The sequence below is a fragment of the Falco cherrug genome, chromosome 3 (assembly GCF_023634085.1).
Source record: "Falco cherrug isolate bFalChe1 chromosome 3, bFalChe1.pri, whole genome shotgun sequence".
Lineage (NCBI taxonomy): Eukaryota > Metazoa > Chordata > Aves > Falconiformes > Falconidae > Falco > Falco cherrug.
Genome location: NC_073699.1, coordinates 26,450,503 through 26,463,035, shown reverse-complemented (window position 1 = coordinate 26,463,035; position 12,533 = coordinate 26,450,503). Strand labels below are relative to the sequence as shown.

At 35.6% G+C, this 12,533-nt stretch overlaps 1 protein-coding gene across 7 annotated transcripts in view; it reads left to right on the top strand.

Annotated features, from left to right (window-relative positions):
- OXR1 (oxidation resistance 1) overlaps window positions 1-12,533 on the top strand; it is a 290,219-nt gene that overhangs the window by 253,270 nt on the left and 24,416 nt on the right. For all 7 annotated transcript variants that reach the window (XM_055704451.1, XM_055704446.1, XM_055704450.1 and 4 more), the window contains 2 exons: window positions 672-840; window positions 3,925-4,087. In XM_055704451.1, coding sequence (XP_055560426.1) covers window positions 672-840; window positions 3,925-4,087 — 332 coding nt within the window. The remainder of the gene's footprint in view (window positions 1-671; window positions 841-3,924; window positions 4,088-12,533) is intronic.

Below are 12,533 nucleotides of genomic sequence, written 5' to 3'. Positions count from 1 at the left end.
GAAACAATTTTGAGAAAGTTGCTTCTTTACCTTGTGCTGATTTGACAATCCAAATCTTCAGCATAATCATATAGTTCTATTAGTTCAATTAAACATACTACTGGAGGGGAAAATCCCCATACCACAACAGCCAGTATGTTTCATCCTGAAGTGGTGTTGATACCTTTGAAGTGTTTGATATAGCTAACAAATCAGAATTCATGTCAATCCATTATTAGTAGTCCCTGAACTTTTCTTTTTAAATGAAGAGTAACTAATGAACAGCTTTACTATATGTGAGTCAAACCTAAGTGCTTATGTAGTGCTCCATCTTTTGCACGTATATGGAATATGATTTTAACAGTGGGAGGGCTGTCTGATCCAGTGTTGAGGGATATGCATTGCGAATACCTTCTGAAATACTTGCAAGCATGGATGGAAGACTATCATGATGTGATCAGGGGCTGGAAGCAGAAACAAATGTTAGCATGATTCAAATGTGGTGTACTTGGAAGTAGATTCTGCTGGTGCAGTTTATGTAACAAAAAAATAACAGGTAACTATTCCTACCTATGTTACCTCACCTATTACTTACGTCCCATATACCTGTATTGCCCAATACAAAATTGGCTAATAGTTTTGTTAAGCTTTTTTGTATTTTGTGGATAGCTTACTTTTTTCTTTGCTAATAGGTCCTTCACTGACGAAGGAAAAAAGGCGACATCGATCTCACAAGTTTCTGCGTCTCAGGGTTGGAAAACCCATGAGAAAAACATTCGTTTCTCAAGCAAGTGCATCAATGCAACAGTATGCACAGAGGGATAAAAAACATGAGTACTGGTTTGCTGTTCCACAAGAAAGGTAAGAAGGAGGTAGACTGTAAAACTCAACACTTTCTGATAGGTCTTTGAGCTTTTTTTTTTCTGCACATTAAAAATTTTTCAGTGACTGTGTCTACAAAGCAACACACAAAAAAAGGGTCAACAACCGAGGATATTGATGATTGGCTTGTGCTTAACACTGGAATGCCTCGTTGCCATAAAGTTTTACTGATTTACTTGAGTTGCTTTAAGGTTCAGCCAATAGCTTCTCATGGTATTGTTTAGGCTTGTCTTTGTATAATAAAAGAAAGATTTAAGTAGGTGGTGTCTGGTGGCGTAAGTGAGTTTTGCAACCAAGTTTTGTTTTCATTAGCTGTGCTTCCCATTATTTGGAAACTTTCTAAAAATTCTCTCTGCTTAGAGCTGTGAGTTCAGAAGAGCTAGCTGGGGTTCTTTTGTCTTATCTTTATATATGGAACATGAAAATTTTCCAGGAAGTAACTTAAATATATATACTGGAAAAATATCTATATTTGTTGCAGTGATTCAAAGACATGAGATGTCCATGCTCACTCACCGGTAAAGTCTCGCATTCTTACATGATCTTTACTGCTAGGAAACTGTGACTTATTTTCAAGTTGAATATGGTTTTGGGGGCTATTGGAGATTATTACATCCTAGTCAGAAGAGGGAGGGGGGAAGAAGGAAACAACAAAAAACTTATCAGCTGTCATCTTGTATAAATACCTATACGCAATGATCAAGTTGCTTTTCCATGTTTTCTTTTGAGCTGAATGGCATAGAATGTCCAGTTGGGGCACTGCAGTTGAGGACAGATATGGATCATTTGGAGAGAGTCCAGAGGAAAGCAGCAAGACTAATTAATGCCTAGAAAGTGTAACATATAAAGAAAATTAGAAGTAAGTGGGGTTCTTTAATCTAAAGGAGAAAAGGTTGATACAAACATAAAACTCATTTCATACTTTAAAGCTGGCTGCAGCAAGAAAGGCAGTAGTCTTTATGTCCACTGTGAATGGACATGTGTAATAGACTGAAATTGCATCAAAACATTTGAGTTTTCAAACAGTGAGAATTGAGTCTATGCTAGTGAATCACTAACTTGCTTTTAAACATCATCCCTGCCACCCTTAAGTGGTGGAGATTATGGTATTTCTTGAGACAAATGTCTGTCATACTGATTCTGATATAGTTAATCCTGCCTGGGCCAGGTGACTTTTTGGGGTGGTTATATCAGCTCAAATTTGAGTGTTTAATTCCTATCATATTTAATTTGAAAATGTCAAAGTTTCACGTATGGCAATGATGTCTAGGTCAACTGATTAAAATTACTACTGTCTCTTTGGTTCATTTTCTAAGGTAGCAGAGCAGCACTTATCTTCAGCATAAAGCAGAATTTACCATGTATTTTGGAAGAAATACTTCTTAGTTTGCCATCTGTATCTGATCTCCTTGGAAATTACTCCACTGATGAAGGGTTTCTCTTTCTAGCTGCATGGGGAATTAGTAATCTGTGGCTTTTCCATCCAGTGTGTGTCCTATGTTTTTGTACATGGTCACATGTGGTGGTACTGGGGTGTTTGTTTACTTAGTTCAGTGTTAACCTGGCTGAGTGCTACTCTGCTTTGGTCAAAATATTCCACGTCAATTCAGTTGTCTTTGTCGCCTAGAAGTAAGAAAGAGAAAAAAGTAGAGGTCTGACAAACCTGTATCATTTCAGTGTTCTTATTCTCAAAAGAGAAGTGCCTTACAGTTCCTTAAACATCAAGTTTTATTTACTTTTTTAACTGCTATTACTATACACAATTTCAGGTTCTTAAAAAGTGAAAATTGGTATATTTTTTCTACTTGTAAGACTTTAAAATTGGTACCTCATTCAGAGCATGAGAAGTCTGCAGCTTCTTGTTCTTTGTCATAGAATTTATCTAGCCATATGCATCTGAAATGTTCTGTTTTCTCTTACTGTCAGAAAAAATTGTCTTTTCTTTTTTTAATCAGTGTTATGCAGGATCCTTAGTTTTAACAAGAGGGACTTGAAATAACTGACCCTGTTGTGAGACTGCTATTACATGCCTGTGTGCTGCATCCTTTTAGACATAGAAGCACATGAATGTTATAGCTGCAGTTCTGAAAGACTTTGCTGTTCTGTATTTTCTTGCTGTTCTTCCAGTATTCGGTTTTGTAAGTAGTAAGAAGGGGGTAGGGGGGCAAAAGGCTAAATATTGTTCTTCATGCTAATCCAGCATGCAGAGTCACTGTAGCAAGTATCTTTGAAGAGAGACATAAAGAATATTCAAACCCTTGGGAACCAGAGCCATAAAGCTCTGAAGCTGTCTTTTCCATGATGAAGAGATCCTAGTAGATTCATTGCATGTCCTTTTTCTAAATGCTCCATCTGTGCACCTACAGGAAATACTTAAACAGTATAGACGGACATCTATTAGGATTGTAAATAACCTTTCTTCTGCGAATTTGGGCATTATGGTTCTCTAGTTTGGAAGAACATTTGTGGCAGATAACTTAAAAGGAGGCAAATTTGAATCTTGGTATGTACTGCAGTTAGAATAGTCTGTAGTTTCTGATCTAGCTATATATATGCACGCTTCCAGCCGTACCTCTTCATATCGGCAGTAATTCTCCATGTCTGTGTATCTTGGTTACATGTCTTGGGAGTGTTCAGTTCTTATTCAGGGGTGGACAAAACAGATAGGCAGACATTTTTAAATGACAATTTCATTTACGTTTTTAAGTTACTTTAAATAAGATATTTAAAAAATATTAGTGTGGGTTTTTTATTTTGGAAGTTATTTCAATTGTAAACAGAAGTTTCCAATAGAAGTGCTTGAAGGACTGTACTTGTGTATGAAAACATAGCTAGTTAATTGCCAGCTTGTTTCCTATTTTCCCTCCAGTATCAGCTTCACGTAATTAAAAAGAAAAAAACCCAGCTAACTAGCTTTTTTCAAATGTCTCTAATATCTAGTAAAACATGAAATAGTAAGTATTTTCACTTTAACCTTAAATACTTCATAATTATTAGGCATGACCCAAAAGATCACAAACTTATCTTGTTTTTCTTCCCTGTATCATTACTTGACTTCTCTAGGACAGATCACTTGTATGTCTTCTTTATCCAGTGGAGTCCAGAGATATATGCAGAAGATACTGGGGAATCTCTTCAGGAACCTGGATTTATAGTGGTGAAAAAAAAGGAAGAGCCTGAAACTAGTGAAGAATCTACTACTGAAGATGCTGCTAAAGAGTGGGAGGTAAGGAAGAACAGTGTCAGTGACTACTTTTTTTTTAATTAATTCATAGGAATATAGTTAAAATAATGTTAAATACTTTCCAATAAGAAAAGCAATGTACTTAGTCTGCTTACTATGATCATGACTGCTTAATTTATGCCATCCTAATGCTTTGCTCTAGTTCAGGGCAGCATTTCACAATTACAAGTCACTCTTGTATGAAGTAAATTGTAACTTAAAACTCAGAGTTGAAAGGAATGCAAGTACAGCAAAGAAGTTGGAACTTTGAAGCAGACTTAGTTTTCAGTCCAGTAAACTGACAGTGTTCTGATGTTTATTATTCCTGTTATCTAGAATGTTGAATACTTATTGTAAGCTTCAAAAGAGGGATGAGACAATAAAAAAAGAAAATTAATCTATTAATGACATGTTTTTCCAATAATCCAGTAACTTCTCATTTATAACTTCTTCATACATTAAGATGCTGTTGCATGGATTTTAGTAATGTAATGTAATTGGAACTTTTATTTTCTGTAGTAAACACATTTCTGCCATGTGAATCTGTGTCCACTGTGTTTCTATGGACACATCTTTACATGTCTGCATGGTTTTGTTTTGTATTGTACACACAGTTAAAGCACTTGTAGTCTTGTGCATTCAAGTGTCAGTCAGTCAAAAGTTTGATTCTTGTTATATATATATTGAAGTATCCCATCAGTGCTGTTTAACTTGAGTGTGAGGGCACAACTGCTATCTCTGACTATAAGACTGATTTTTTTTGTTTTTTCTTTTTTCTTTCTCCTCCCTCCTGCCCCACAATAGACAGTGTTGAAGTTAACGACATCCATACTTGTGTTTATATGTAGACTATAAAAGAAATTTTTAAAAACTGTAGTAATCTAACTATGGGTAATAGTTTTCTTCTTAACTCCAAAATTTATAATTGTAGAACTCTGCCTTCAAACTCCTCACTTAGCTGAAGTGTTAGGCTGTGGTTACAAAACAGTATCTATGCAGGTCAGTGATTTTTTGCATGGAAAATTTTTGTTTTGAGGCATTGAAATTAGTGTCATAAAAGTATGTCTTTTGAATCTTCATATTTTTAGAGTATATATTGTTTGAGTATTTTTACCAGCAGTGTATTTTCGTGTTGAGTCTTGCTCAAAGCATTTATAAGTATTTGATGGGTTTTTTTGCAACATAGGGATCAGTGGCAAGTAATCAGTATTATGGTTTAAGGCACAGTATGTCTGTCTTAGTGAGTGCTTCAGTAACTTTGCATCTTTAATATATTTACAGAATAATGTCCACAGAAAATAACGCAAACTTTTCTTCTGATTAAATGTTAATTTTTAATGAGTAACTTGTGAAAATAGTAGAGGCAGTCCTTTTCCTACATGTATTCAAATCTCTTCAAGTTACTTACTACAGAATGAGGTCATGCCTTCAGCCTTTATTTAGGTCTCCCTTGGAAAAAATTGTAGAAGACATTTCAAAAACATTGTTATTCCATATATGGTATGTGAAAATTATGTTGTTTGGTTTGCTTAATATTATCAAATAATAGTTTTCTGGATTTAGAATTTGGTGTGATTAGTGAGATGGATAATTCCTTTTAAAAAATGTTATGCAAGTACAAGAAATATGCTAATATGGTCTTCTGTGCATTTTAACTTGACTAATGTGGCTTTTTATGACTGACTTCTAGCACAAATCTGAAAGCTGTTAAAAACTTTTTAATCAGAAATGTTTGACAGTGCCAGATGGTTCAACCTGTGATTACATACAACTGAGTCTTAGTGGCCCTTAGCATATGTGCTAGGAAGTATCAGTACATATAGGGAGTTGTAGCTGTTGCCATACCAACTATTCCCACTGATTTTTGGTCAGTATTTTTGATCAATATACTTCTTTCATTTAACCCAGCAAGTTTTTTTTCTTTGTCAGCTCTTGACCCAGGTGTAATTGAAGGTAGCAGGTGAACACATCATTGAAACCTCTTTGTGGGTATTGGGATGAAAAATAGGCTGCCTTCTTCAGCACATCGTGATGGGAAAACTCAGGGTGGAAAGAAAATGGAAAGCAAAATCTTGATGTACAAATATATCACTAAGAATTGTTGATTGTTGAAAGAGGCAGCTAGTGGAGTGGCTTTCTTTTCAAAAAATGTTCTCTCTGCTGTGCTTGTACAGTATCTTAAAAATGGAGAAACAGGGAAGAGGATTAATGGGTAACCCAGTTATGGTGGTCTGAGACAGCTTTTGCTTCTTTGGTAGTCCTATGTTAACACATTCAGCTGCAGATTTTTATCAGGAGACTTTAAGGAAAGTCCTTAAAGTCCTTTCCTTTAGTGGAAAAGGAATTACGGGAAGAATGAACAAGCAGAAACAAAGAGCAGTAACATGGAAACAAGTAGTAGGGGTTGGTTTGTAAGTTTATTAAATGGATCAGTGAATAGGACTGGACTCTTAACGTGAACTTAATCTAATTTTTCAGCTGCTTATGCTTTCTTCTTTACCTGTATACAGAGTAGTCAATTTCCTATCAGCCTTTTCCCTTGAAGCAATCCAGTAGATACAACCTCAACTGACCTAGTGGCAAAGAGATCAAGACTCCTGCCATCATACCAAACACTAATTTTTACAAATACTGCACTAGATGAAGTGTTCAAAAAAGGAAAATAAAAACCCTACCCACACATCTGGGGAATCCTTCAGCTGATTCTTTTTGTATTATATGCTGCAGTTAATAGATAACTGACTTCAGAAATAACCATGAATCTAACATTACCATCGATAAAAGTGACTAGCTTCATAGTCATTGGTTACTTAGTTCAACACAAACTCTCTGTGGGGTACCTTGTAGCTCCTGTTGCTGATGTTATTCCTCTCTATCTGCCTTCCTGAGATGCTTCTGCCTGTGCCCTTGGCAAAGCTTTCTAAAGGATAATTTTTCTGCTTAAGATCAGTCCATGCTAAAGACTTGTCTCTGGAGTCTACTAGAAATTTATAGACAATAATTTTATTTTATTTATTATGTAAGAAATTAAATAGTGTTGCCAGGTTCTTGGCGGTGCTATCCCCATCTATTTTCATCCAGTATCTCTTCTACCTTCTTGTACTTGTATACCTGGCATACATCAAGAAAGAATGTGTTTTGGGTTGGGTGTGGGGAAGGGGGGTTGGTTTGGTTTTTTTTGTTGTCCGTACTGAGCCTTGGAGCTATAGAGGTCTATTTATCATGGTATTCATTTTTTTACTTGGTGTAAGTTCAACGGCTTTCTTTATCTGTTAGGTTTCTAAACACTGTTACTTATTAGCGCTATGTGCTGATAAACAAATGCTTTCTCCAAAGCATATTCTGTACTCACATCTAAACGTGTCAGGATTTGACAGCAAGCTGGCAGGTTCTGTTCTGTGGTGCCGTGGAAACAACTTCCATTGGTACTAACCAAACTAATTTTCTTTCCTTTTCAAGTTAGAGTTGTGTGTATAGAAACTAATGACACAGTGTTAAGATAGCTGCTAGATAGCTGCTGATGCAGTAACATCATTTTGGTGCCAATTAGTACTACAGATTGAAAGCATTAAGAAGTTGTCACCTGGTGTTGGTAGAGGCATGGTACCACAGTGTTTGAAAGCAAGGGTGGGTCCTGAAGCACTGCTAATCGGGTTGGTCTTATGCTCAAAGAAGTTTTAAGATGAGTGAAAAAGAAAAACTGCTTGAACTCTCCTACGGTTTCCAAATCCTGGTTGAGAAATGAGATTTCAAGTAACACAACTATTACCTGTTTCTGTAAAATAACAGCTATTAGTTTCTTATGTCTGCATAAAAGATTGGTTTTCTAAAAGAGGTGTTGTTGATGTACCCTGTAAAGTATAAATGTTATTCTATTGCATATACATTTTAAAAAATGACAAACACAAAAAAAAACCCAGTAATCAGAGCTGAAACTATGAACCACACCTGGTTATAGAACAACTTGAAGTAAGATTTTAAGTGCTGCCCAGTATGCATTATTTTCTGTAACCTTTCTTGCAAATTCTAACAGTTTTAATGCAGGGAGAAAATCTGCATTCTTTACAAAAAAAAAAAAAAGTAGGAGTAGGAAGTGAAAGCTTTGTGATTCATCAATCCCAGAAATTCCAATTATCTGGTTATTCTACTACTGTTTTCCTAAAATGGATTGTAAGACTTTGACAGGCTTGTTTCCACTGCTGTTGCTGTATGAAGTGGCAGGTGGCATTTTGAAGTTGACCATTGGAGGTAAAAGACATGGAAAACAAGTACTCATGTAAAATATCATTAACCATATTGGGGTGTTAAATGAGGCAAATCAACTTTCCACTGAACTTGTGTACTCGTAGAAAGTGCTTATAAGATGAAATATTCTTCTACAGAAATTGACATGCACATGTAAAAAATCAGTTCAAATCTTTTAAGAATCAATTTATCGTATCGGGGAAGAAAAACAACTGAAACTAATTTTCCAAGCAAGGTTTTTAGTTTTAATACTACACACAAAGGAAATGGCTACGCTCTAACAGTTTAACACAGGGAGGAGCGTATTAGAGGGGAAACAATGGAAATAATGACTTGCATAAGAAACTTCAGTGTGTAAAAGAGAAATGATGGAATTTGTGCTTTCCCATGTGAGTTTTATCATAATTTTTTGCATCTTCTATTTGTATCTAACTAAAGGACTAGTTGGTCTCTTGTGGGGGGGAAGGGGAGAAGAAAAAGAAATTAGAGATCCAGAATACCTTAATTTGCTTATTTAACATTTCACTTGGTCTGCAAGACTAATTCTCAAAGTTAATGACATTCCTTGAATAATAAAGGGACTCGGTTTGTTGTATTCTATAAGTAGGTAACTTACTTTGATAGGGAGCTGGAAAACAGATCTACTATTATATTGACTGTATGTGTATAAATGAACTTTTTATTTCTGTATGTAATAATGACTTACTGACATGGACCGCTAATCTAGCTTTTAGATTCCAATTGTGAAACTAGAACAATGTAGTACCTTACATACTGTTTTCAGCTGTTAAGTGTCATTATTATCATGCAGTATTGAAAGTACAGGATTTATGGTGATAGATCAGATCTCTGATCATCAGACAGAGTATTAATGCAGAAGAAAAAAATAATTACTGAATGTGGCCACAGCTAAATGTTTCAGAGGTGTTAAAGAAATTTCATCTTGGGCACTTGTGAAGAAAACAGTTAAGGATATCATTTTTTATTTAAGCCCAAAATCTCCTAAGGAAACAGAAGAATTGCTCTGTGCTAAATAATTCTTAATTATTTAAAATGTTGATACTTCCTTCCCTCCTCCTGTTTCCCCCTGTCATTTGATCTTATTCATTGCTATTATTCAGGATTGAGTCATACTTCAGGTCAACATAAATCTAAATATTCATCCACAAGACATTTGAAAACAGGAAATTTGTTGTCTTGGGACCTGCGAGCTGGTCTTAAAGTAGTTGGAAGCTCATCTGCTTTATTGTTTCCGTTAGCTTGTCAACTGTTTGGAGAATACAGAAAATTAGTTTGATTTAAAGCTTTCTAAAGTTAACTTCCAAAACAAATCATGAGTTAATAGATATTTGCAAGTTACTTTTTCCAAGATTCACTGGGTCATGTTCTGGACTTGTGTTTCATAATTTTTACCTTTTAGTTTTGCATTTTAAATTTCTGTAGAAAATACAACGCTTCCAGAAAGCAGAAGTCTCTTGTAACTCACTTTTGAACTGAATTTCAGTTGGAACTTTTAGACTTGTTCTGAAAGTGTTTCCTAGATCAAGCCATTAGTTGCAAATGAAGTTACGCCTTCCTGAAATGGTATTTGGGTTAGATGCTCAACATTTCAGTGTTAACAAAACAGTAACTTCTGGAGTTTCTTAGAATCCTGTGTCTGCCTATTTGTAGAATCATGAAGGTCAGAAACAGTGATTATGTCTCCTGGTCAGGAAACATCAGAAAAAAGTTTTTCAAGATTGGAGTACTGGATGTAGGTGCTTAAGTTCTTTATTGGATCTGGACTGTAATCTACATTTCTGTATTAAAATAGTCATTTCAGTATGCACTGCTGTCTTAATCAGATTTTTTTCTATAAATTGGTTTCCATTCCCTACTCTATACTTCAGTGCTTGGATACTAGTGAAACTAGTTGTCTCTTTGTTGTGTTCACATTATAAAATGTGGTTTAATCATAATGCTTTATGACAAGCTGGATAATACTGGATCACTAGAGAGAAGAGAAAGCCTGAAAGTTGTAGACTTCTTAAATGAAACTGCACGCAGCGTAAAGAGATGCACTGCAATTAAGAGTCCTCAAAATAAGAATATTTTTCCAATATGTTTTTGAAAGGTCATCACTTTATGATACTACATTGAATATACAAGCTAGATCATTGTTGGCTTTTTACATTGTGCATTGCCTGTTAAGAAATTGGTTGTGTCATTATGCATGTGTTGCTGTGCGTTAGCAAGTATGTTTGATAGGCTTTGCTGTTGTGCTGGAGGATGAGTGTCTCTTGAATTTCAGCAGTCGTGCAATACTAGAAATGTTTCTGTCAATTTATTGTGGGTGGAGAGAGACTAATGTCCATTAACATAATGCCAGCGCTCTTTGTAGAGACTGGTAACATTCATTTGTGCTTTTGCAATTAACTCGAGCAAATACTGTACTCTCAACTTCATGCATGGGGTATTTCTTGCTTTGCTCTATTAGTTTTCTCTACTTAATCTATTTGGAATCTGTTTATAACTTGCAAGTGAAAATTCAGATGTTTTCACTACTTGGAGCTGTCCTGTAGTTGGAATCATGAATGTGGAATTGTAATGTTATTTCATGTATCAAATAGAAGTGGGGCAGTCCCTCTGCTAAAAGTCGAAGTGGAATCGCTCAACTAAAAAGCTTGTACTTTTGGGACTCCTAATGGTTTTCAGCGTAGCTTTTGAAATTCCTGAGGAAAATTTTGTGGATGGAAAAAGCTTCTTTTTTTGCCTTCCCATAAATTGTTGAAAGGAAACAAAGGTTGACTTCTCAAATTAGACTTCCTTTCTTATGGAAACATTATCAGGCAACTAAGCAGCTGTGCCAGTCTGTGTTGTACTAGATAGGCTGCAGGAGGTGGATTTTCATACTGTTTAGAGTGTTGCTTGTAGCCCTAAAGGGCAAAGGGATCAGACCTCAGTTAGCTGTAACGCCATGTTAGCTTCGCCTGCAACAACTTCTACAAAGATCCAGTTATTCTAGAAGAAAAAGTATTAGGTTTGCACAGGAGCCAGTACCTGATTTTTAATTTTTTTTTCTTTAGTTTTTAATTGCATTCTAAATTCAATACTCCTGAACTTGGTACCTTTTTTTAAGTCATCTGAAAGGCTCTTTGTGCCAATAGAACTTGTCTGCATTGTATTAAAAACAAACCAGACCTTAATTCCGCTGACTTTTGTATGCCTTTTATCATTAAATTAGGAAACTGCCTGTCTTTAACCTATTGGGGTTCCTTCCCAAGGTACCAATTCAGCATCTAAAGTAGGTGTCTTCCTAATTTCGAAGTTCTTGGCAACTTATACCCTAAAACTATAATACAAGGAGTAAGCATACAGGATGTACATCTTTTATCAGAGCTGTCAAATGCTATTCTAAATTTAAAAATATTTTAAGACTGTAACAGAGTTTATAATGCTAGAGTTGTTTTTTGTCATATTATACTAATGTGTATTGAAATTACGATATTGTAAACACTACTTGAGGCAGCTTTTGTTGTTTTCCTTTGGGCTCTTTGATGGGAGTTTTTATTATAAACTGTGAAACATGCCTGTGAGATGTAATTAAATAGCAATCTCATCTCTTTAAAAAATACATTCGAACAAGTAGGCTACTGAAAGTGAAACTAATATCACTGCTTATTGATTTGCTTGGAAACAAATCAATACAACAGCATAAGAACAAGCTTTCTTTTTGTCAGTCAAAAAAGCAAGTGAGTCAAGAATTGCACTGAGATGCTTGAGTTGCACAAACTGGTTCCTGCAATTTCTGCTTTTCTCAATTTTCAGGGCAACTTCTGAAAATGGGAGTATTAAATTCTGAGAATAATCTTATTTTATGCATATGCCTCATACATAATCTCAGGAGATGCTTGGGGATGCTTATCTTCAGTGCACCACATTTGTGACTTTTCATCACAAAACCTGGTCACCTACATTACTGTTTCACGTGGAATCAACAGCAAGTTCTAAATAAACTGCGTAATCATGCTCCCCCACCCCCAGTATCTCTCCGGGCTAACCTCCCTCCCTTAAGAGGGAAGGAGCAGGGGAAGTAAGTTACTTCTTGCTAAGTAACACTGCTCACAAAGTGTGCATGTTAAATATAGGGACTGTAGAATTCAACATCACAACTTTTCTGTCATTGTGGTATCAGGACGTTGTGTTAGCTACTGGGTGAAACAGA